Raw genomic sequence first — 27466 nt, forward strand, 5'->3', positions numbered from 1 at the left:
TTCTAATATGCCCCTGACTTGTTTTTTTCAAGTTTGTTTTCAATGTACAGAAATTTTACCTCTACGATTTTATTATAGAATATAGATATAGATATAGATATAGATATACGATAGCTGAAATGTATCACGTGGGCTTCGGCCTAACCGGGCATAACACCTCGCTCGGTCGGAAGATCTTCCTTTGTGTTGGCCACGTTTATCCCACAGGGACATCGGCCGGGGAATGTGGGACTCCCCGTAGGATCTACCCACTAAAACCCCATGGTACTCTCCGCTTAGGCAAAGTTCCGAGCACGATCAACCCACCACCACTCTATCCTATAATAACCCTAAAACAAACTTACGTGCATATCCATATTCATACTTTTATCATAAATGTGTGAGTGGGTCTGTCAGTCTGTCTGTTACCCCTTCACGCTCGAACCGCTGAACCGATTTCGCTAAAATTTGTTATGGAAATACTTACCCGAAAAAGTATATACTTTTTATCCCGGAAAAATGCACGGTTACCGCGCGGTAAACGAACTTTGGCGCAACGGAGTTGCGGGCGTCATCTACTACATTCAAAACATCAAGCTCAGTGAGATAAATCTTTTACGATCGAGATATTAACGACTTCTAAATCTTTACAGTTTCAAGAGAGCTGTTGAAGTAAGTTGGTGATAAATGGAAAGCTATTTACAGTTTACAAAAATTGGATACTAGAATGTTGACCGTAACTGTTGTTATTTAAATCTAGAATGGGAAGGAACTATGTTAATGCTAAGTATTCACATACGGTTTTGCTCGATAGTTTTACTCCAAATCGAGTAATAATAATTACTGTGTGGACCGCAAAACTGACAGCTCGAAGGCTCGCATCGAGCTAGAATAAAACTATCGAGCAATGCTGAATGTGTGGACGAAATCCCAAGCCGCGGGTTTTGCTCGGCGTTATTGCTCGATCGAGCAAAACCGTATGTGAGTACTTAGCATTACTATATTGGTTACCTTTTAGTCATAATAATATTATGTCATGTGAATAGTTTCGGACTAGCGATATTAGTTTACAGTACTTTAATTGCGCACGTACTCTATGCAGGGATTGTACGGAACCCATATTTTTTTTCAGAATCATAACTTTATCCTATGTCTATTTCCGCATCTAAAGTGACTATGTATACCAAATATTCTTAATCATTTCAAAGCTTGAAGAGATAACAGACAAACACAATTTTAAATTTAAATTATTGGCATGGATAATATCAATAATGTATGTTTTTCTTTACACAACAAATTAGTCAACCTTGCTCCAAAATCAATGAACATCTTCAACTATTTTTGTAATAAAGAAGAGATCTAAATATATCAAATTTCCAAATGTTATGAAGATAATGTGAAGTGATTCTAGAAAAACCGTGTATATTCTAAATATAAATTAATTGTATGTTGTTCGTTATAATTCTAAAAATAAGAACAGAAATTGTATTTTATATTTTAGCATGAAACGCATGAAATAAGAAAGGAAATACATCGTTCGGTATACACAATACACATTTCTGCGATCACAATAATGGATTTTTCGTAGAAATCGGTAGGTGTTTGAATACTATTGTAACCGTTTGAATACGTGCCCAAGCCTCTCTCGAGTGCTTTACATTTAGTCCATTGAAATGTTACAATAATATGCGCTTTGCATATTTTAGGAGGAGGATATTATCGCGAAAAAATGTTGTCACCACTTTTTTCAAGATGGCGGCCGGGGGACAATGGTGGCGAACCCACAAACTTGAGGTTAAGCTTCTATTGACCCCCCCAACATGTCCCAAAAATAAAATTGCGTCCCATTAAATGCAATATTCGGTCCTTTTAAATTGTAACATTTCAATGGACTAATTGTGACGTTCGATATGTAATGCAAATGAAAGGTCGAAGATTATTATTACATACTAGATCAGCGGTTCTCAAAATTTTTTGGTGGTGGAAGCCGAATATTTTAAGAAGCGACATTTTTGACATTTCTAAAATACTTAATATGTTTCGCTTGGGGAGCCTTACAAGGCTTTTGCCGAGCCCTAGAGCTCCGCGGGAATCGTGGAGCAGATTATATCTTGCAAGATTTATCCGCATGTAAAAAGGCAAGTAAAATAAAAGGTTCTAAAAATAAAAAATTACCTCTTTTCAGACATTTCGTTGACTACGCGATGGCCGGTGTTTGTCTCGGCGGTACAAGCGTCTACGTGATCTTTATCGCCTCCTCGCTCAAAAACGTGAGTAAGACGTTTCTGAAACAAGAGATAGTAAATTAGAATTTCTGAATGCTTTTTCAGCGCTGCTACTTTCACATTGAATTCTATATAATTTCTATACAGGGTGCAATTAAACCTTCCGGCCAAATTTCGATATATTGATCCTTGTTAAAAATAAAAATACACGTATTTTCTATTTTACAATCACTTAGTACTAAAATGTTAAGAGATAGTTTTCGAAAGTTATCCTAAAAACGCCACAATTAATGGACACTACGCAACGCGCGAGCCGCGGCCGGGCCTCCCGCGCCACCCCCCGTGTCATCCCCGCTCTACCCACCGTCGCGAAGTAACCGTTCTGCAATGATTCTAAGTAGGATAAAATATATTATGTTAGTGTAAAAAAATTAACAAAAATATTTTTATCGGTTAAATAGACTCTCCTAATGATACCCAAGTACTAAAAAAATTTTGGCCGGTAGGTTTAATTGCACCCTGTATAAGTCTATTTTGTTACACCTTGTATCTGAAAAGAATAACATAAGTACTTGTGATACCTACTTAACTGAATAATACTGAAATAAGACTATGATAGGACATTAAAAATGTTCTTTGTAATGTAACTATCAGAAATTGTTTTAAAGGCAACATAAATGTGAGTAAAATATTTTTCAAACAAGAGTTATTATAATAAGAACTTCAGCTGAAAAATATATTAGAAAGTGTTGTTTATTAGAAATGGGTTTGAGTTAAGTATTTTGATTAGATATAATAATATGAACTTAATAAGGACGTTACTGAAACAAGAGTAACTGTAATTAGAACAACTTAACGGTACATTATCCTATCCTACTATCCTACTAATATTATAAAGGCGAAAGTTTGTTTGGATGTATGGATGTTTGTTACTCTTTCACGCAAAAACTACTGAACGGATTTTAATGAAACTTTACAATAATATAGCTTATACATCAGAATAACACATAGGCTACAATTTTAACCGACTTTCGAAATGGGGGAGGTGTTATGTTCGTTTTCTTATATTCAACCTATGATATTCTTCATTGTATTCAACGATTACTCCGCCGTTTGTTAACCGATTTTCAAAATTTTTCTTTTGGTATATAGGGTATCATCCCAATTTGGTATTATATTCACAAAAGTGGTGATCTGATGAAGGATCCATAAGTAATCGAGGGAACTCCTCAAAACTTATAGGGAAACATGTGGTGACTTTGGTTTCGTGAGAAGTATTCTAAGCATATGCTACCAACAAGTAAGATTTTGCACCGAGATATACCTGGTATACCGTGGTTCGGAAGGTGCTGAGAGAACTCCTGATTCTTTATAGATACAAGTTTGGGAGTTTCGGCGTTGTTTTAAGAACAGAAAGCATATGCTACTATGCAAATTACATTCATCATCATCATCATTATCATCACTACCATATTATACCATTTCATAGTCTTTTAGATCGAGACTCGAGTTTGTCAAGCGATCATTAAAAAAATCTATACCTACCTAATATTATAAACTTGAAGAGTATGTTTGCTTGAACGCTTCAATCTCAGGAACTACAGGTCCGATTTAAAAACTTATCTCAGTGTTAGATAGATCATTTATCGAGTAAGACTATAGGCTATATTATATTATCACGCTAAGACTAATACGACCGAAGAAACTCAGGAAAATGTGGGAAAAACGGGGGAAATATTTTTTATGGGAAAATGTACGGTTTCTGTAAAATTCCTAATTTACGCGGGCGAAGCCGCGCGGGACATCTAGTTAATAATAAAGCGCTTGAGTTCAATATAATAAAATTAAAATTGGCCATCTATACTAATATTATAATTCTGCAGAGTTTGTTTCTTTGTTTGTTTGAACGCGCTAATCTCAGGAACTACAGGTCCGATTTGAAAAATTCTTTTACTGTTGGATAGCCCATTGATTGAGGAAGGCTATAGGCTACATTTTATCACGCTAAGACTAATAGGAGCAAAAAAAATAGAGGAAAATGTGGAAAAAACGGGGGAAATTGTATGAAAGGGCAGGGCTTATTTGAACGCGTTAATCTCAGGAACCACTGGTCCGATTTGAAAAATTCTTTCAGTGTTAGATAGCCCATTTATCGAGAAAGGCTATGGGCTACATTTTATCACGCTAAGTCTAATAGGAGCGAAAAAATAGAGGAAAATGTGGAAAAAACGGAGGAAATTATATGAAAGGGCTTATTTGAACGCGCTAATCTCAGGAACTACTGGTCCGATTTGAAAAATTATTGCAGTGTTAGATAGCCCATTTATCGGGAAAGGCTAAAGGCTATATTTTATCTCGCTAAGACTAATAGGAGCTAAGAAATAGAGGAAAATGTGGAGAAAACGGAGGAAAATTATTTGAAATTGCTTATTATCTTAAGAACTACTGGAGCAATTTTTATGTTATACGGCAAACATGAAGAATAGACCACGTGAAGGAACAAAGGCTATTTTTTGCGGAAAAATGTACGATTGCGTGAAATTCCTAAATTGCGCAAGCAAAGCCGCGCGGAACATCTATATATGTATAATAAAATCGTAGGAAAGTCAATTCTGTACATTGAATATTTTTGTACAATAAATAATACTTGGGATGTGAATTGTGATCTACTATACTAAGGCGGACGAAGTCGCGGGCAACAGCTAGTTGAGGAATAAAATTAATGATATTTTATTTAAAGGCTCCAGCGAATAATATTATAAAACATTTTTTAATAAACGTTTTCTTAACGACAATAAGAAAAATAAAGGCCAGTAGAATATTCTCTTATGAATTAATTTAATTTTTCATTTTTGTTTTCGATGAAAAATGTTATTTTAATATAATTTAAACAGGTTCTATTACAAAGTCTAAATATATGCTAACGCTTCAAAGAGTTTGTATATTTCTGAGAAATTATTGTTTTAAGCGCTTACGCTTTTAGTTTGAAAAACTTTAATACGTTGCTGTTATTCGCTAAAATACGACAACTTTAATAATAATTATGACCCTGTCTGGGTTCAAATGTTTTGAAACTGATGTTACATAGGGCATCGACTTTTAATGTTTTGATTTTCTAAAAATAGTCTGAAGGATGAAGGTATTTTGCTAATACGACGGTTTCAGACGAGAGCTTTTACTTACGGGCATATAATAATAACGAGCTTTTGCCCGCGGCTTCAATCGCGTTAAGAAGTATTATTATATAGAAACTTTTATCCCCTATTTGAACCCCTTGGGGTTGGAATTTATCAAAATCCTTTTCTAGCGGATGCCTACGTCATAACATCTACCGGCATGCCAAATTTCAGCCCGATCCGTCCAGTGGTTTGGGCTGTGCGTTGATAGATCACTATGTCAATCAGTCAGTCAGTCACCTTTGAGTTTTATATATATAGATATTATGCCATTATTATAATTTATAAATAACATAATAATATTTAGGTTTACAATTAGATAGCAACGGGACTTAAACCATTGCTATTTTCATTCTTTTGCTTACTATCTAGCAAATTTTCCGTGAATAGCTTCATTTTGACATGATTTGAAAAATCCTTTGTTTTACAAAATCTATGGTTGGACCAAAGAGTCTTCCTCTTTCAACATATTGTATCGATAACCATTTAAAAAAATATACATATTACTAACCAGCTGATATTTTGTATATTAATTGATTAATATTTATATAATTTAACAGTTATATTGTACTAAAAATAAAACAATCCTGTTAGTAATAAATATTTTAGGATCATCAAATCGACATTTATCCTTGATATCTCTGTTAGCTGCCACTTTTGAGAATTTTCGCAGAGGAAATTGTTGGGCGTCTTATCAAAATGATAAGCTACTCACGGAAAATTAGCTTGATAGTAATCAAATGAAAAAAAATCTAGGGAACCTGGACAAATACTAATAATTCTACATTTCAGGTAGTTACTTCGTTCGGAGATTTTTTAAATCTACTAACGGATGCGAAAGCCTTAATTTTTAAGAGGAGCGGCAGGCAAAGTTGCAGTACATAAATGTAAACATTTTTGGTTAGCATAAAGAGCTTTAAGCTGAAGTCAGATGAAGCTCGTCACGGTAGTGAAATGGAAAATTCAACTTCAAAGGGCTTGAGGCCGGTTTTTCACAGAAAATGTTTCATTAATATATGTTTTTAGTCCACCAAAACATCGACATCGCGTAACGGGGACATCGCATACATTAATACAAAATCGGCAAAAAACAGGGTTATATGGAAAATAATTAATAATATTATTTATTTATGGTGTCAAAACACAGAAATAAATCAAAATAGAACGGCGACGCGCGTGCGTTGCTAAGGAATCGCTCGTGTCAATTTTTGCTTTGCTTTTACTTAGAACAAATAACTTACACGTGGAAAGAAATACCGCCTTTTGACCGATTCACTTTTGTATTTCTGTTTTTACAATCAGACACTGCATAATGAGGTATTTTTGCACAACCGCTATGGTGTAATCAAGTCAAGACGTGCGCGCGCTGACTGAATGAACGTTCAACGAATCTTGTACACTTGTGCAAGATTGAAACACGCGTACTCCACTCCCTTAGCCGTTTCTTTTCTTTTTTTTCTTTATCTTGATTTATTTCTGTGTGTCAAAAAGAGTAAAGAAAAAAAATTTTTTTGTTTCTGAATATATTTGATTCAAATACTTTGATATTGAATGTACTGTCACTTCTTGGTGGAAATTCATCTTCAATTAAATAATTATACACTTTCCTTGCACTTATTCCACTTTGTTTCAATATATTTATTACAAAATTGTTAAGTTAAGTTGAAAGTGTATAATTATTTAATTCAAATACTTTGAGAACGTTGTTTCTGCTGGTGCCTTTTTTGGCATGTGGAAATGCTTTGCGCATCCCCGGCGGATTGGGGACAGCTGGGGTATGTGGGACCCCCGTAAGATCTACCCACTAAAACCCCACTATCTCCCGCTTTGGCATAGTTACGGGCACAATCAATCCACCGCAACTCTACCAGCGGTAGTCCTCGCACACTCATCACGGTGTGCAGGCTTTTCTGGACCGCCCCGCGAGGTGGCCAAGGAAAACCCACACAGGGCCCGCACAGGGGCATCATACGTATCTCTCGCGGACTCGGTGCAATGGGCGGCGTCGTCTCCACACTGCCACCCCGAGTAATCTACTGGTGCCTAATAACACACACATTAGGTAATTTAAGTTTTTGACGGGAAAATGGCTTAGAACTTTCATTTTTTGCGATAATAAAGTCTATTATTATTATAGTAATAATATGGTAAAGCCTATAAGTTGCTTGGAATGCCATGGAAATAAATATTCATGTATAAAGCACCTACCATCTGTGGTATCTAAAACATATGAGTACATCAATGTCTCAAAACTTAAAACCGTATTAACATTTTAATTGAGTTATTTAAAAAGCAATTAACGCCCGCAACTCCGTTGCGCCAAAATTCGTTTTTACGGTAACCGTGTATTTTTCCGAGATAAAAAGTACCCTATCTCCTTCCCCGGGACTCAAAGTATATGCATATTAGTTTCATTTAACACCACCATCATGGGTATTGCAGACACAAGATGGGTTAAGCGTGAAGAGGTAACAGACAGACAGAAATTTATAATGACAATGTCAATATTCAATAACTAGGGTCTGTGGACTGTGACTTTCTCAGGTTTATTAAACTCCCTCCCCCTTACTAATAAACGCTGTATAAGCTTTGAATAGTTATACAGTGTTTTGTCTTCTTCAATCCAATAAAAAATGTCACTTGTGTGACAGGGGGATAGTCATTATACGAGCTCTTCCACATTCAATATAATATTGTAATTTGTAACATCTGACAAAATTATTCATAGCACATGGTGGACCAATAATTTTGGTTGCGTTATTTCCAACCGGCGACAAATCACTACTAACATGGAAATGACAAAGCCCGACCAAATGACATGGGTCCGCTTTCGGCGTATAAATCAATTTCTTCGATGGTAGGTATACCGTATAACCCAGGGGTTCCCAAACTGTGCGCCGCGGCGCCCTGGTGCGCCGTGGAAAGGCAAGAGGGGCGCCGTGAGTCGATCCTCGACCATCATTATCCGAAACCACAAATATTATAAATTTAAATTATAATATTAATATAATCATCTACCTGCTTTACATAGCAGGTAGATGATTAAATATTTATTTATTACTATAATTTACCTGCTTAACCTCACTACTAATCATTACTGAAATGTATTTATTTATGTATCTTTGTCTAAAAGCTAGGTAGAGTAGGGCACCGTGACAGAATACGTAACTGCGCCGCAGGCTGAAAAAGATTGGGAACCCCTGGTATAACCCATATTTCATTTAAGGCGACAACAATTTCTTGTGAAATCCCCTATTTCACAAGAAATAAAAAATTCAGGTCTTGCAAAACGTAACACCTGGTGCTTAGTATCAAAAGTCTTATAGTTTCCTCTCGGGACTCGTCGTTACTCTTTAGATATTAGACAGAGTGTTACAGAACTAAGTGAGTATGATTTAGGGTGTGTAAAACTAGGCCTTTTAATCCGTTGTGGGTGATTTATACAGTATTTTCAGATTCAGACAGGATTTAAATGTCTGTATGGTTGCCCAAGCACCGTGCATCCTCTCAACATAGTCGGCCTAGTCCATAGGAATGAGCAGGTCAATACGTCTGGGACTTGCAACGATGTTTTCCTTCACCGTCCAGCGTCCGTATTATGTACTTGACCTGGAAATATTATATCATTGGTACAGTATCAGGAGGCCTACAACGAAACCGTTTTGAGACTCAAACAATCGAACGAGAATGCTGCGTCCTGCAGTAGCTCTACCATGAGTTCAAAGCTATACTATTTATCGATACTCGATACCGACTACGTAAATATTTAGTATTGCGATCTTAGTTCCGCAAGTAATCGCTAGAGGCGCTGTAAAATTTGCCATACTAAAAATTTACGTAGTCGGTATCGAGTATCGATAAATACTTTAGCTTTAAACTCATGGTAGAGCTACTGCTCTAACAACGTCGTTTCACAATTGTTAGAGTAGAACACTGCATTCTCGTTCGATTGTTTGAGTCTCAAAACGGTTTCGTGGTACCTACGGGCCCAGTATCGCATCTCCACCCGGGATCGAACCTGCACCCTCTCGAGTGCGAACCAAAGGGTGTGTGATGTGTATGTACCAAATAAATAGAGTTCACAATAATGAACTAGCAGTGATGAAAGAGTTGCTTTTGATTAATTGATTGTATGAGCATATTATTCATGATGTTGATGCATTTCTCAGAAATATAGAAGCCAAAAATAGCTCTATCAGCGTTGCTAGTTTCACCGTGAACTCTATATATGGGACAAATACACACTCCTAGGTATTATCACTTAAATACTCCCTGTTGAACAGAATAATATGTTCCCAAACTCCTTTGTTTCGTCGCCCATTTTTAAGATGTTGGGTCATACTGCATACATACCCCAAAACCAAAAATTTCAAGAGCTCTTGTGGCTCTACGCCTTGAATGAAAAACACTCAATTTTTAGTGAGCAATAAAAAGTGACGATTGGGTATGATAAATTCAGTGAAAAATGTCTCTTATTGCCAAAATTTCAAGAGCTATTATGCTTCGAGCCTTAAAACCACTCAATATTAAGGCGTAAAATATGCGTGAACACATGTGTCACGTCCGTGACGCCACTTATCGTGACATTGACGGATGCTATAACTTACACTGTCACGCTGGAGTTTAATTAACTATGGCACAACTTACCTACTCTGACTATGGTCAATATAAAGCTGTTGGACAATCCTGTGGGTGAATTCAGACCGCAACGCAACGCGTACATGCATTTCTAAGTTTGTATCTTCGTTTGTATTGAATTGACAGACTTGCATGACCACTCACGCAATTGAAGTCTGTCAAATTCATTCAAATTTAGAAATGCATCTTCGCAGAGGCGGCGTAAGACGGGAGCGGTGTGGGCGACTGCCTAGGGCCTCGCCGTCTAAGGGGCTTCGCGCCCCTTGGCTTGGATTACAAGGTTTTTTAAAGGATGTACTAGTTTTGATACATGGCAGTGGCAGATCATACAAATATTTTTGACGAGATTTTTCCTAAAGTATTTATTTTATTCTACAGTCTACTTTAAAAGCGATTTCATATTATAGCGGCAACAAATAATATTATGTATATAGATTATAGAGGTATAATTTGTAAGAAAATTTCAATTGCCCATAGGCCCATAGCGGTTCTCGACTTACAGTCTGGTTAAAAAAACTTAACATTACTAAATAAACAAATATAAAACTTTTGAAAGGTTTTATAAAACTTATTTTACAAATATTTATCAGGATTTAGTACAAAACAAATTAAATAAAACTTTTAAATACACATGGCTCATCAATTATTGTCAAAAAAGTGATTACGTTACAAAGTCTTTTAACATAAGGTCGTTATGTCTATTGTGACATAAGTAATAATCGCACTATGTACAAAAACGTATTTTTATAAGTTTGTATGAAAAGATTTGAAGTTAAATATTTGTCATTAATAAATAGAAAGCGAAGGAACTCAAAGTATCTAACAAATATTTGTTATGTACTTAATTCGAAATTAATTTTCTGTATTACGAAGTTTTATTAAGCAACAAATGGGTGTTTAGATGCTTTATTGAATTGTTAGTATTTTTAACCGACTTCCAAAAAGGATGAGGTTAATTGTTCGTCTTTGGATATTTCTTGACAGTATCTTCAAAGGTTGGCAAATACTTCGGTGATTCTAAATTGTGCGTGGGCGGACACAGCAGCTGTAGGCGGCTTTAGCATATAAACGAAACTGAACTTCATATACAGGATGTAACAAAACTAAGTAATAATAATAGGGGTGTATGGGTCCCCTATAATATAGAGTTCCCTGTGAAAGTAGCAGCGCTGAAACAGTAACTCTTTTTTATGGGCAATCGCCTCAGCTACATGAATTTTCCCACACAAAAGTTAAAAAACGTTGTTCTTTCATTCCTGCTACTTTCACAGTAGACTCTATACAAGGGACACATACACACTCTAAAGTATTAATACTTATTTTTGAAACATTTTGTATAATCTGACACCGAAAGTTTTAACTATGCATTGACACGAGAAACATTTTTACAAAGTTATTAAAAAAACCTTACAAATTAGAAAAAATTGAGCTTGCCCTTCTTACGGGAAATGCATATTTTACTATACAGGGTGTAACAAAAATAAGTGATAATACTTTAGGGTGTGTACGTGTTCCTTGTATAGAGTTCACTGTGAAAATGGCAGCGCTGAAAGACCAAAATTTTTTTCACTTTTGTATGGGGAAACTCGTGACGCTCGGGCAAGGGCCCATACAAAAGTGAAAAAAAAATTCGTCTTTCAGAGCTGCCACTTTCACAGTGAACTCTCTACAAGGAACACGTACACACCCTAAAGTATTATCACTTATTTTTGTTACATACTGTATATAGCTAATACCAACATATTAAATTAAATTAGTAGTTGTAAAGTAATATAGTAGTAATAGAAGAGTTGCATTGCAGAGTTGAATCTGGATACCGGTATAACTCTCATATAAACAAATGAGCCATGTGAAATCTCATACGCTTTGGTCGTAATTCTCCAGGGAAATTCCAAGGTATGAAGTAGAGAAAAAAAAAGATTGTCCCATGTAGAACCGTAAAACCTTTTTCGGAGGGCAATATGAACTACAATCACAGATACAACATAAATGTATTACACTAGATGACGCCGCAACTCCGTTGCGCCAAAATTCATTTAACACGCAGGAATCGCTTTCCTATATTAGGATAAGCCTAAATTGTCGGATAAAGGTGATTTCAGATATAATAATAACTAGCTATTTATAAAACACGAATAAAATTATCGCCTTCTTCAATTAAAATTATCGATTTATCGCCCCCGAAACCCCTATGTACTAAATTTCATGAAAATCGTTGGAGCCGATTCCGAGATTCCAATGGACGCTTCACACCACGTCAGTCTGGCCCCGTACTAAGTACCTGAAGGACTTGTGTTACGGGTACCAGACGACGGAAATATATTTAATACTTTTATATTATGCATAATTATATGTTTAAGATTTTTGTCTCCCACCGCAGAGCGCGATAGAGACAACAACACAAAAGTTCTAATAAAAGAACAGAAAATCATCGATTCGTTGTCCGCTGATTTCTTCTCCAAAACTTAACCGATTTAAGTACTTTTTTCAGTAAGAATTAAAGCAAGGATTGAGCTGTGTTCCTATGTTTTAATTTTTTTGTATATTCTAGCCAGTATTATTTTCTGGGTGTTTGAACACAGAGGAAAATCTGGCCATTTTTTTGGGTTTTTGAACGTTCACATCTTTTTATTAACTAAATTATGAAAAAAAAGAAAGCATAGGGACATTTTATTAGTGGTCATAGATATTCAGGAAAAAAATTATAACTCTAGTAGCATTATCCAGGGAGGAAACAGGGGACAACGTTTGTATGGAAAAACGGCGGTGTGGACTCCTCTTAAGTATTATAGAACTATAATAAAGATTAATATGCTGTAGGCGGACAAAATATGTAGCGTCCCATCGCTTCGCCTCAGCGGCAGCCGCCAGTACGAGTTAAACCTAATGGTGCTACCCCACCGGGAGCATTCGCGTGTAATGTAACGTTAAGAGGATACACCAGGGGCGAGAGAAATTGAAAATAGGTATTTGAAAATGTATTGCTGTCTCACCAATCTCAAGTCTCCCACCGCAGAGCGCGATAGAGACAACACGACAAAAGTTCTAATAAAAGAACAGAAAATCTTCGATTCGTTGTCCGCTGATTCCTTCTCCAAAACTTAACCGATTTAAGTAATTTTTTCATTAAGAATTAAAGCAAGGTTTGAGCTGTGTTCCTATGTTTTATTTTTTTTGTATATTCTAGCCAGTTTTGTTTTCTGGGTGTTTTAACACAGAGGAAAATCTGGCCATTTTTTGGGTTTTTGGACGCTCTTATCTTTTTTAATAATTAAATTATGAAAAAAAAGAAAACATAGGGACATGCTAATAGTGGCCATAGATATTGAGGAAAAAAATCATAACTCTACCGGCATTATCCAGGGAGGAAACAGGGGACAGCGTTTGTATGGAAAAACGGCGGTGTGGAATCCTCTTAAGTAATATTTAAACATCACATCAGTAAAGGCGGAGAACCGGGCATTACAATGCGCACCTTGTAATGTTACAATGTGTAATATATTGATACAACTTGTAACGAATGTAAAACGAATGAATATCGTCGAACTCAGCACAGCGACCGCTTCGTCTGACATTATGGAATCAACTTGCTATCGAATGCTCAATGCTGAATCTATTATATGAAATGGCTAAAGTTACATTTCACGTGAATGCTTCCGGTGAGGGAACACCTTTAAGGACGCGGTTGAGGCACTATACTGAATATATTATATCCTATTGCCATATTTTATACTCCCAATAATTCCCCGTATCAAATAAAAAGAACGTTTTGCGTTCAGAAACTTCCCGTTTTGTATAGCTCAAAAAAATAACTCCGATTCTTGAGCGAATTGATACCAATTCAATGGTCCGTGTAATAAAATTATGTACCAATGAATTGAATTGATGGAAAAATTGCAGAAATTTATTATTAAAGGACCTGGTAGCACTTGAATAAAAATGTTTTAGGATTCGGTATTTAAGAACAAAGGAAGGTTTAGTTTTTTAGGTGTACATACATACACGGGCTAAAACCCGAAGTGCGGCTACGTAGTTTTAGCTCCGTTTTTTGTTTTTAGTATTGCGGGGATAAAATGGTCGCTTTGAAGAATCATACTATGATTCATTCTTTTAAAATCGCAAAATGCAAGTCTGTTTGCAATTCATATTTAGTGATTCGCACTAATTTGACATTTGTCAGTTTGACAGTTTTGACAATTCATTTGCTGAATTTTTTTTTCTATGGACGCTTCACATCACGTCAGTCTGGCCCCTTGCTAAGTACCTAAAGGACTTGTGTTACAGGTACCAGACAACGGAAATATATTTAATACTTTTATACATATGATTTTTTATATGATACACGTATTTAATAAACATCATCATGACCCAGGAACATTGAAAAACTTTTTGTTCCGTCGGTGGGATTCGAATTCACGACCCCCGGCTTGAGCGCTGACCAAGCCCTCAACCACTGAGCCACAGAGGTCGTCAAATTGATTGAGAGGAATTGCTAAATGTGACCATTTTAGCTCCGCTGTTGTTAGCCACAAGGGTTTGGTTTGACCTATTACTAGCTGGCTCGATACCAGCGAAAAGTTAAAACAAGTTTAATCCGAAAACAATAATATGCTTATTACCAGATATAAAACAAATTTGAATTCTTCCTACTCCTATTTTCTTCTGATTGATTTCGTTGCGGGTCCCAAGATAGTTTTAACTTAACCCTCGGGCATCCTGAGAGCATATCGAAGGGTATTCGTGGCTGGATACTGCTGTTAGTCTTGGTAACACAGGAATTGCAGTGGTGGGCCAAAGCCTGATTTAAAAAATATACCAGATTTAACCAAATGAAAAAACCTACACCTAGTTTGAAAAAGCTAAAAGTACACGTAGCTACACTTTAGGTATTTGATTTCAGGAAAGAGTGACTGGAAAAGCAATTCGCTTTGACGAGAAACAATTAGCTGGACGGCTAATTTAATTACCGATTTTGATACGGGCATCAACTCCAACTGAAAAGCAATTTACAAAAGTTGTATGATTACGAGATTTTCACTCGGACTGGAGTGCTTCGTCAATTAAAATGCTCCGATTGCGAAGCCACATTGCACTGTAAAATAGTGAGCACATTGAGACGGGAATATATCAACGTTTTTGATATATCGAGTCACGAGTGATTTAAGAGTGGTCACACTGGAGCTATCCAAAGTACTCAAAATCCGTCAATGCGATGCGACCCGGCCCGGCAATAGTGTGTTATAGCGCATTTTGCGGTGCGCTGAGCCCCGATCCGCCCCGACACGCCCCGGCACGCGCCGACAAACTGTGCGCGTACCTTTAAGGTACAAATTGTAACCACGCGACTGAGACGTTTTACATAGTACCTACATATTTTTATAACTAGTTGTTAACTTCGCCCACGTCAACACATAATAACAAAGATTTTCCCCTTTTTTCGGAATTCCCAAAATATGAGAATCCATCCATAAAAAAGAAGAAAGATATTAAGTATATTATATTGTGCCGTTATGATATAAATAATATCATAAAGACAACTCCTCAAATATCCTGAAACGATGGATTAACGTCTTTGATGTATTTACGACACGTAAAAACCGAGTAAACAGTTTTAGATTACGTCGTTCAATTTACTGCAGGACCGAAGTGCCCATCAACATTTATAAGTCATCCTAAACAAAATACGCAATCAATGAATTTACGTTTTACGCCCACGGTCCAGTCCACGTGCCGAGTGAGATTTTTTATCTGTGGAGGTTTCATACCTGTTAGGTACTTGAATTATGAATTGTTATAACTTTGGCTGTTATCTGTCCCTTGTATCATGTAAGTTTATAAAGATGTTTTTATGTTTATGTTTATTGCTGTTGCAGTTATAACAAGAGATACTAACAATAAAATAAAATGAACATTTAAGGGGGGCTCCCATACCACAAAAGTATTTTTTTGGCATTTATGCTCGATATTAAATCCTCAATTATACCTCTATGACAATAATAAATAGTAATAAAATTAAGATAAAATAATTATTTGCGTGGGGCTGCCATACAAAAACACACTATTTGGCCTATTTTTGCTCTTTAACGGTACGGAACGCTTCATGCGCGACGACTCGCATTTGATAGACTTTTATTTTGTTATTGTCAAAAAAAATATGAAATTTAATGTTAGCCAATCTTTTTAAAAAAAATTCAATAAATATTCATAACTAAATTAATAAATGTTCGCTCTACCGAGATTTTGCTGTCAGTAAATTGTAATCATAAGTTATCCCGATGAATATTTTAATTAAATTAGTTGTGGTTTATTTTTATTCCGATAAAACTTTCGTATTCCCTTAATCAAATTTGTCGTTTTTTTTTTTTTTTTTTTTTAATGAAATAAGGGGGAAAAACGAGCAAACGGGTCACCTGATGGAAAGCAACTTCCGTCGCCCATGGACACTCGCAGCATCAGAAGAGCTGCAGGTGCGTTGCCGGCCTTTTAAGGGTTAATAGGGGAGGGTAGGGAAGGGAATAGGGGAGGGTACGGAAGGAAATAGGGGAGGGTAGGGAAAGGAAAAGGGTAGGGGATTGGGCCTCCGGTAAACTCACTCACTCGGTGAATCACAGCGGAAGCGCTGTTTCACGCCGGTTTTCTGTGAGGACGTGGTATTTCTCCGGTCGAGCCGGCCCATTCGTGCCGAAGCATGGCTCTCCCACGTCAAAAGTCGTTAGGCAATTTTGTATGTAGATAGGTACTACTAGCGATTCCGGTAGAGTCATCCCGTTATAGTTATATGAAGTTTAAATTTAAGAGGTTATAAAATCTATATGGATTTTCAATCGTGTTAGTAACGCTAAAACATTAAAACGGCAAAAAAAAATCGTAGAAGTCCAAGGAAGGTTTTAAAGTGCCACGAAGTTCACCGGGACAGCTAGTTTTAAATAATTATATCATTCATATTTTGTGGTGGTAATGTATTTTCCCCGTCAGAACGTCGTCGTTGAACGTCGCTGAACAAGCTTCAGACGTTCATCAAGGTAAAAAATTAATGGAATATTCTAAAAAGGATTAGCAAAATCCTTTCTTGGGATTATCTCATTCCAACAAACTCTAAGCACCGGGCGCGCACTAGCGGCCAGGTCGCGGCGGCCATCGAGATAGATACCTTAGTATGAAACCGCCATAGACCACGCGCACCTGGCCGCAACGCGACCAGCGGCCATACCATACTTTCGATGGCCGCCGCGGCCTGGCCACTGAGGCCTGGCCGCTAGTGCGCGCCCGGGCTAAATGTGTTGTTTTTTTTTCTTCATTTACATATTATAGAAGGTCGAAGAAGGGGTTTATTACTACTGTCTATCTGTCGAACCGCTGAACCAATTTTGCTGCAATTTGGTATGAAGATACTTTAAGTCCCGGGTAAGGACATAGGATACTTTTTATCCCGGAAAAAATCCCGTTGCCGCGCCGTAAACGACGTTTAATTGGCGCAACGGAGTTGCGGGCATTAACTAGTAGCTAATAAAAGTCTGTTTAATTCAGCTCATTTAATAATAATAATAATAAACATTTATTCATTTACATACAGTTTTATCTCGGAAGATTTTATACGACGAGTTATCGTAAAACCCTAAGGTTTTACGATAACTGTCGTAACAATGTCGTAATCAGAAACAACAGTCAACAGTATATAAAATATATTATAAATTATAATGGAGTATGTTACGGACGAAATTATATTTCAGTCATAAATACGCGCATTATGTGATATACTATCACAATACGATAAGTTAGGACAGGTCGCAACGCTGAGAGTCAAGTTATTAACGGCTAACGGCTAAAAAAAAAAAAAGGAGTGTAGGTACTCAACAGCTGTCAACACAGCATTTCAAAGTAGCATTTCCTGTTCATCAATCCATACTAATATTATAAATGCGAAAGTGTGTCTGTCTGTATATATGTTTGTCTGACTGTCACCTCTTCACGCCCAAACCACTGAACCGATTTTGCTGAAATTTGGCATGGAGATACTTTGAGTCCCGGGAAAGGGCATAGGATACTTTTTGTTCCGAAAAAATATACGGTCCCCGCGCGATAAACGAGTTTTGGCGCAACGGAGTTGCGGGCGTCATCTAGTGTAAAGATAAAGTTGTGTAACTTTTTGACTTAATATTTTTATTTGCGTTGTTTAATTTACGTGTCGTAAACTAAGACTGAACTAGATAAAGTTTTAAGAATAAAACTACTTAACCTGCACAGACGTGTCGTCGATAATCGCTATGCTTAACATGACAAAGTCGCTAATGGAAAATGCAGAACACTTACGTAGGAGGCAATTTATTGAGTGACACGACCCGTCCTTACGGTTAAATAATAATACCGTTTTGATAACAGCAGGCTGCAGGGCACGTCAGATTTTTGTAGGATCAATAATGATATTCGTGTATGATTGACATTTTAATCATGCCCACTCGGAACCCAAATAATCGGAAGTAATAACTCCTGATCAACTTTTTGTATGACGTGTGCGTTGCACGTGCTCTATCTCAATTTTTTTTAAATTTTTCTGATCCAGTAATCCAATTCAGCGCTTGATTACTACTAGAATAATATTTTTTTTTAATTTTAATTAAATAAGGGGGCAAACGAGCAAACGGGACACCTGATGGAAAGCAACTTCCGTCGCCCATGGACACTCGTAGCATCAGAGAGCTGTAGGTGCGTTGCCGGCCTTTTAAGAGGGAATAGGGTAATAGGGGAGGGTAGCGAAGGGAAGGGAAGGGAATAGGGGAGGGTAGGGAAGGGAATAGGGTAGGGGATTAGGCCTCCGGTGAACTCACTCACTCGGCGAAACACAGCGCAAGCGTTGTTTCACGCCGGTTTTCTGTGAGCCCGTGGTATTACTCCGGTCGAGCCGGCCCATTCGTGTCGAAGCATGGCCCTCCCACTGTATGCACTGGAATGCAATTTATTCATTCCAGTGTCCGTGGATCATTGGATTGGAATAATGTAAACTTGCCATTACAATTAATCTTATCTTATATCTTTAAACGAGCAATCCTTGTATATATATATAATTGGAATCTCGGAATCGGCTCCAACGATTTTCATGAAATTTAGTATATAGGGGGTTTCGGGGGCGATAAATCAATCTAGCTAGGAATCATTTTTGTAAAATGTCATTTTATCCGTGTTTTATCGAATACCGAGCAAAGCTCGGTCAAATAACTAGTTATTATTTAATGGACAACGGCGGGCCTAAGTTTTAACGGGGCATCATAATTTTAACGAGCAATATAAAACAAGTATTGTAAGATATAGAGATAATTACTTATTACTAGTTAGTTACTAAAATGACTATATTCGTCATTTTATAGCGTTAATCAAGAGCATTTGTAATTAACCTATTGTGTATTAACTAGAAAGGGTTATTTAATTTTAATTATCTTATATCTTTAAACGAGCAATTCTTGTATATATATATAATTGGAATCTCGGTATCGGCTCCAACGATTTTCATGAAATTTAGTATATAGGGGGTTTCGGGGGCGATAAATCGATCTAGCTTGGAATCATTTTTTGAAAATGTCATTTTATTCGTGTTTTATCGAATACCGAGCAAAGCTCGGTCAAATAGCTAGTTATCATCTATACATATAAATAAAATTGGAGTGTCTGTTTGTAATATTGAAATAACCGTTTTTTAACCCCCGACAAAAAAAGAGGGGTGTTATAAGTTTGACGTGTCTGTATGTCGGTCTGTCTGTCTGTCTGTCTGTCTCTCTGTGGCATCGTAGCATCCAAACGAGTGGACCGATTTTGATCTAGTTTTTTTTTGTTTGAAAGCTGACTTAATTGAGAGTGTTCTTAGCTATAGTTCATCATCATCAGCCTGCTCCGTGCTGAAAAATCGCAGTTCGTCTGGTTCGTGAAGGGCCGATTAGCAACTTGAAATCGTTTGGTGGGCTTTATTGCATTCTAGTTCGGGACTTTTTGTTTTTGTTTCGTGACGTGTTCGTGACGCGTGATTAATGGAAAGTTGACCTGGTGCTGCAGCATCACCTGGTAATCAATAGGATACCCAACTCCTCACCAACTTAGAGCAATGGTTGACGCGTGATTAATGGAAAGTTGACCTGGTGCTGCAGCATCACCTGGTAATCAATAGGATACCCAACTCCTCACCAACTTAGAGCAATGGTTGACGCGTGATTAATGGAAAGTTGACCTGGTGCTGCAGCATCACCTGGTAATCAATAGGATACCCAACTCCTTACCAACTTAGAGCAATGGTTGACGCGTAATTAATGGAAAGTTGACCTGGTGCTGCAGCATCACCTGGATTCTATAGGAGCCGAGCTCTATATGAACCCAAAGTGGAGTTTTCATGTTTGGACTCATATTGACGGACTCATCCAAAAGGACATTCCTAGATGGTATTCTTTGGGATATGATATGATCCTGTTGATAGAAATGATTATAACCAACACAAGTTTAAAAAGCATGAAATAAAATTAAATTAAGAAATTAAAAAATAAATTAAGAAATTAAAAAAAAACGCCTTACTTTAACAAGTAATGAAATAATATATTTTACTGCCTTCAAGTTCAAATAATTCCTAACTTGCTCAACTATTTCTTTAATCAAACTTCATATTTTGCAATTTACCGCATTATAGGTGCATAGCAAGTTCACCTACAAGGTTAGACAATATTCTACAGCGGGCGATTTTTTTTAGATCTAGAAAAGGGAATATTTCCTCCCTGTATTGTTTTGTTATGTCACATCTCATAGGGCTGAGGCAGCCTTTCGTCAAAAGATGGCTTAATTTTTTCCGAGACCTCTGACAGAATATTATGTGAATATATTTTACTCAAATGCTCTTATATAGAAACTCAACAAATTATATGCCTGAACTTCCCGAGGAATCAATATATCGATTGGTGAAAGGTGCATAAAAATCCGTGCGTAAAGGCATTGATTGTATGAAAGCCTCCTTCAAAATATATTTACGTTACTTAGTTTAAAATGAAGTTTTAGTAGTAATAGAAAAACGTAATTTATGAAAATGCCAACTGTCTAGCTAGAGCGGTTCTTGAGATACAGCTTAGAGACGGACATACAGACAGGCTGCTGCTGTCTTTGTAATAGAGTAGAAAATTTTCTGTCTTTGTTATTAACTTATCAAATTTTGTTGACGCGGACGAAGTCGCGGGTAACAGCTAGTCTATATATATAAAACTCAAAGGTGACTGACAGATTGACATAGTAATCTATCAACGCACAGCCCAAACCACTGGACGGATCGGGCTGAAATTTGGCATGCAGGTAGATGTTATGACGCAGGCATTCGCTAAGAAAGGATTTTGATCAATTACACCCCCAAGGGAATAAAATAGGGGATGAAAGTTTGTATGAAACTTTGTCAATTTTATACCGATCAGGCTGAGACTTTGCATGCATAAAGCTACTATGACGTAAGTATCCCCTAAGAAACAATTTTAAAAAATTCTATCCCTAAGGGGGTAAAACAGGGGAAATTCTACCCCTAAGGAGATGAAATAGGCGATGAAACTTCCTCCGTAAATGTATTATATTGAACCTATCAGTACCTGACCATAATACATATTATAATAAAATAGCAAAAAATTCAATTTCGTACATTGAATATTTAAAAAAAATAATACCTGGGACGTGATATACAGTGTGTAACAAAAATAAGTGATAATACTCTCTACAAGGAACACGTACACGTGTTCCTTGTAGAGAGTTCTCTGTGAAAGTAGCAGCTCTGAAAGACGAAATTTTTTTTTCACTTTTGTATAGGCAAGGGCCCGAGCGTCACGAGTTTCCCCATACAAAAGTGAAAAAAAATTTTGGTCTTTCAGCGCTGCTACTTTCACAGTGAACTCTCTACAAGGGACAGGTACACACCCTAAAGTATTATCACTTACTTTTGTTACACCCTGTATAATCGATATGGAAGCCAAAAATATCGATTTTATTCTGTTTGCCTGTACTGTATGTATGTCCAGGATAACAGGATAAACTCAAAAAGGATTTACTTAAAACCCTCCCCCCCCCCGCTCCTGGAATTGTTGCTTAAAACAAAATGGATTTCGAGTTTGATCAGGATCAAACTCAAAATCCATTTTGTTTTAAGCAAGCCCCCAAGTAGGGGCCAGGCCCAAGTAGTGTTGAGTTTTCATTTTCATTTGTTAGGAACATACTAAGTTATTAATTAAAAGTGAAATTATTCTGACGTAAGCTACATAACATAGAGATTCCGAGTTTGCCCCCGTCCCCTACTTAGGGGGGCACAGCCCCCCAAATCCCCCCGCTCCTGGCAATGTTGCTAAAAAAAACTGTGTCGCGGCGTTAGTGCTGAGTTGTAATTCAAAAGTAAATTACTATGCGGGGAGCTATGCTCCAGGCCATTACATGGGAGGGCTGCGCCCCTCAAACCCCCACCTCCTGAATATGTTTCTTTAAACCAAATGGTGTCGCGTCGATACTGTTGAGTTGTAATTCTACTATTTTAGGAACAAACTAAGTAATTAATTCAAAGTGAATTTATTGAAACCTAAACTAAAAACATACAGAAATGTTGCTTATAACAAAATAGTACAGCCTGGACATGGACAGACGGACAGGCTGATATTTTATCTTTGTGATCGGGTCCCGTTTTTACCTTTGAGGACCAAAAAGGAGAAAATTATTCATCTCTGTTATTATACTATGCTAACGCGGACGAAGTCGCGGGCAACAGCTAGTTATCTATAAAATTAGGAAAATGTTCATCTTCGGAATCACAAAACGGAAGTTTGGTTGAAAAATATATATATTTTTAATATCGTTTCCTAACATTTTTAATGGTATTTAAGTTTTTAGAGATGACGGACACCTTGGCGGGGGGCCGAACAAATCTAAAAAAGTTTTTATTTCATAAAATTACTTCAGGTCAAAGTTCTAGTCAACAGAAATATAATAATATTATGAAGTTTGGTTAGTTCTCTTTTGGTATTTTTTTTGGTATTTCGTTAGACGGTTATTGTGTCGAACGAGTGCCCTTCTGATATTTAACCTTCAAGGGGTCGCTCGACGTCGAATAGACTCCCTTCAATACATTTTCGCCGATATTATCGATATTTCTTGTTGAATCCGTATCGTTCTCTCAGTAGCTTCTCATAATTTAGCTATCTACCAAAAAAGCTTACACTTACTCTCCGCATCCCCTTAGCAGCATGGAGCTCAATTGTTTTGGTCATGGCACCGTCGTCGAAAAGACGCCGCGCGCTTTTCGTATTATTTTATACGTAGTTTTCATGTATAATTGAAGCAAATTATATGATATATTTATAAAACTAAGCCTTCGATGACCGATAACAACGAGTGTTATTCCTAGATGACGAAAAAATCGGAACTAGGGTTAGAAAATTCCGCCCACTTTTTCTGCCCCTGTTCACACAAGATAGGCTACCTTGCATCACCGGTTTTTATAACTAAGTTTTTACTAATAGTACATTGATTTTTCTGGATGAATTGATTACCTTTAAAAAGAGTAAGGATTATATTTATGAAATAATAAATAATATTGAATCAAAAGTGTTTTGTTTCTCGAATTTACCTAAGACGTCTTTTAGGTTACGCGAGACCACTGCCGTTATAAAAGAGCGCGCGCCCGCTTGAAGGTTAACAACCTACTGCTGCACTCAGAGAGATTATTATGATTAACCTTCAATTTAATTAAGAGTTTGACAGATAATGTGTGGGTCTTAATATTATATTGTCATTTCATTTGATTAGGTTTAAGTAATTAATGTGCGTCTCTGAGTGCGGCATTGAGTACTTTTGTTATAAAAAAATTTAACAGAAAAAAAATTAACAAAATCGCTAAAGCCGTTTTGGATTTGTATTGTAGTTTGCAAATAATTTATATTTAAATGTGCATACTACGGTATTTCATTAAAATTTACTACAAGTATGACAAAATATGGTGTTTTAGTGTATTAATACAATAATTATTTTTTTTATATAAACGAATGACATTACAAAAGCTCGTATTTTAATAGAGGTTATATGCTCCCATTGATATAAAAGTTTTATCATTGAAAGCCTTTATTAAATGTCAAGCTGCAAATAATTTTACTTACCCAGTTACTCACAAATTTTCACAAGTTTCGTAATGTAAATATATAAAGTTTATGTGTCTGTCGGTTTATTTACAATATACCGTAACTATGACAGATGTGTCATGCAGACGCACCGCGCAGGCGCGGAACTCTGCGCTGTAGATAATTTTAGAAACTGTACGCATTTTTTTATTAGTCTTTTGTGACGTACCATCGAGGAAATTGATTCCTAAACAGTTAAGAGGATACAACAGGGGCTAGAGAAATGAAAAAAAAGTACGTGTAATATCTATAGCTGTCTCCCTTACCTCAAGCCTATACCGCAGAACGCGATAGAGACAACTGCAGAAAATCCAGAAAATCAACGATTCGTTGTCCCCTGATTCCTTCTCCAAAACTTAACCGATTTAAGTACTTTTAATTTCATTAAAGATTAAAAAAAGGCTTGAGCTGTGTTCCTATGTTTTGCTTTTTTTGTAGAATCTAGCCAAATCTGTTTTCTGGACGTTTGAACACAGTGGAAAATCTGGCCATTTTTTTTGGGTTTTTGAACGTTCATATCTTATTTAATAATTAAATTATGAAAAAAAAGAAAACATAGGGACATTGTATTAGTGGCCGTAGATATTCAGGAAAAAAATTATAACTCTACTAGCATTATCCAGGGAGGAAACAGGGGACAACGTTTGTATGAAAAAAAGGGCGGTGTGGAATCCTCTTAAAACAGTTGAATTTAATGTTAACTGTGATCGGTGTGATGGGTTTGACGTAACGCGACCAAATTACTTCGGTGTGCATTTCATTCTGAACCACGCTAACAGCACAGCACCATTTTTGTAATGAAAGTCTTGAAAAAATATTTTTGCAGTAAATATAAAACCTAATTTGAACCAGTATCTGAAAAATGTAGAGACACGTCGCGCTTCAGTCTGAACTGACTTATTCATACTTATAAGGTTATAATATAGCGTGATAATCAAGGACTTACCTACCTTTGACGCCAAATGAGCTAATTTTCATTTGTAATATAATATTTGTTTATATTAATTATTATACACGAGTCACGAAGCCATTTTAAACACAATATTATGTTTAGACTTGATTAACGTAATAAATCAAACTACGCACTCGAGACGTGTAACAATTAATATCTATACATATACATACTAAATTGTGTTTTACACATTCGAGTACCATTTTCCTTTCCGAAATAATGGCGTATGTACAGGATAGTATCAAATCGTTAAAAAATATATCATAAGTACTCTTTCTTTGAAAAGTAATTTGTATCTGCTACTCTCTCTTTCTTGAGCTTATCTAAAGTAAAAGTGGTAAAGGTTATTATAGTTTTAATTGCATCAAATATTAATATTGGACTTACTTACTGAATTGTATATTATGTAACACTAAGAGTATCCGCGAAATGTCACAGTAGGATGAATAAAGAGTACGCGATTAACAAAATTTTGTAGTACACGTAATCTTGATCTAATTGTCGTATTTAAACATACATGATACAACGTTTATAGATTTTATGTCATTTTAAATAAGAAGATGTGAGTGGAAGAAGCGGTAACAATTAAAAGTTTGCTTTTTTTTACAAAAGAAAATGTGATTTTCATGTGTAGCCCGATATATTAGCTAGATGATGAAGTAGGTAACTTACAAAGTTTGTTTAAATTATGTATTAGGAAATAAAATTGTAATTGTCCTTATGTTATAAAATATTAGTTATCTATGACGCACGCAGACGTGGGAGAGCCATGCTTCGGCACAAATGGGCCGGCTCGACCGGAGAAATACCACGTTCTCACAGAAAACCGGCGTGAAACAGCGCTTGCGCTGTGTTTCGCCGAGTGAGTGAGTTTACCGGAGGCCCAATCCCCTACCCTATTCCCTTTCCTACCCTCCCCTATTCCCTTCCCTTCCCATCCTTACCTTCCAGTATTACCCTGTTCCCTCTTAAAAGGCCGGCAACGCACTTGCAGCTCTTCTGATGCTGCGAGTGTCCATGGGCGACGGAAGTTGCTTTCCATCAGGTGACCCGTTAGCTCGTTTGCCACCTTATTTCATTAAAAAAAAATAAAAAACTATTCCCTCCACTCACGTATTAAATTATGTTCGACGTCTACTCTTTTTTGCAAGCTGTTACGTCACTCGATAGGTCAATAATTCCTTATCAGAGTTCAGTGTCGCTTGGTCTGCGCGCGCGCATGGCTAACCGCGTCAGTTCTTCGCTCTACAATCATAATATTTTAAATTGCAAATATCATGGACTCTTGAAGCATGCAACAAATATTGAATTTATTTGCTGTGTACATCGTTGATACGCCATTTCATTTCGCTACGTTCCTCAAGACAGACAATCAAGTTAGAAAATCGAAGACAAATAGTAAAGTCAATAAAAAGTTTGTAATAAATTAAATTTTACTACTATGAAAGTTCACAGTACGCCCATTTATATTAAATAAGTTTTTAAGCCTTGAGATTAGTTTGAATGAATACATACAAAGGGTTTTTGACCTCTAAACATTCGAAGGACCACTGTCGATAAGGTCCAATTTCGTGCGAATTGAAATCGGTGTCGTAACGGTTTCGCATAACTATAATAACCGCTTCACAGGAAACACAACACTGGAGGCTGGGTTTCGTCCGCGTAAACGAGCGGATTGGCCGCTACACCACGAGATCACAAGCTATAGTTAATAGTATGTAACGGTTTATTTAAATAGGATGCATATAAATGAAGCCTTAAAGTTACAGAAAAAAGGAAAACTGTCTTACCAAACTAAAACACGTTGTCCAAGGCATTTTTCCGTTACTACACTAACGTTGCGGCAGACTATTTTTAGCTCGCGTCGAGTACTGACTACTGACTGAGTCTCTGATGCTCTCTCGACCGGTCGACTCATTCATAAAAAACTACGTCAAGTACTCTCACTGTAACCAAGCTTGTTTTATCGAGTTTTAGTGAATTATAGCAATTATACTGTGCGTGGAGTGACGTCGCTATTCGGTACACTATGTTATGTATATAAATAATGTAGTATTTAACTGTTATCAGGCAGAATATCTGCCATTTACCACGTTCTAACGACGTCACTACACAGGGTGAATTTTATCAGACTACACTATGCTATGTATAATGTAAATAATATTTTATTATTTACATTATATATGTAAATAATATAATGTAAATATATTTATTCTACGTATACACATACGTAGAATAAGTAGTATACTTACTGCTTTTTAGTACGAGTTACCAGGCAGAATATCTGCCATTTACCGCTTAGTTATACAGAGTGATTTTTTTGAAAACGGCATGGTA

At 36.6% G+C, this 27466-nt stretch overlaps 2 protein-coding genes across 2 annotated transcripts in view; one reads left to right on the forward strand and one right to left on the reverse strand.

Annotated features, from left to right (window-relative positions):
- LOC121728734 (sucrose-6-phosphate hydrolase-like) overlaps positions 1-2244 on the reverse strand; it is a 67057-nt gene extending 64813 nt beyond the window's left edge. The window contains exon 1 of the mRNA XM_042116974.1: positions 2155-2244. Coding sequence (XP_041972908.1) covers positions 2155-2168 — 14 coding nt within the window. The 5' untranslated portion in view covers positions 2169-2244. The remainder of the gene's footprint in view (positions 1-2154) is intronic.
- The window catches only part of LOC121728736 (proton-coupled amino acid transporter-like protein pathetic), an 82845-nt gene that overhangs the window by 20290 nt on the left and 35089 nt on the right, over positions 1-27466 (forward strand). The window contains exon 4 of the mRNA XM_042116976.1: positions 2165-2249. Coding sequence (XP_041972910.1) covers positions 2165-2249 — 85 coding nt within the window. The remainder of the gene's footprint in view (positions 1-2164; positions 2250-27466) is intronic.

This window comes from Aricia agestis, chromosome 7 (genome assembly GCF_905147365.1).
Source record: "Aricia agestis chromosome 7, ilAriAges1.1, whole genome shotgun sequence".
Taxonomy (NCBI): domain Eukaryota; kingdom Metazoa; phylum Arthropoda; class Insecta; order Lepidoptera; family Lycaenidae; genus Aricia; species Aricia agestis.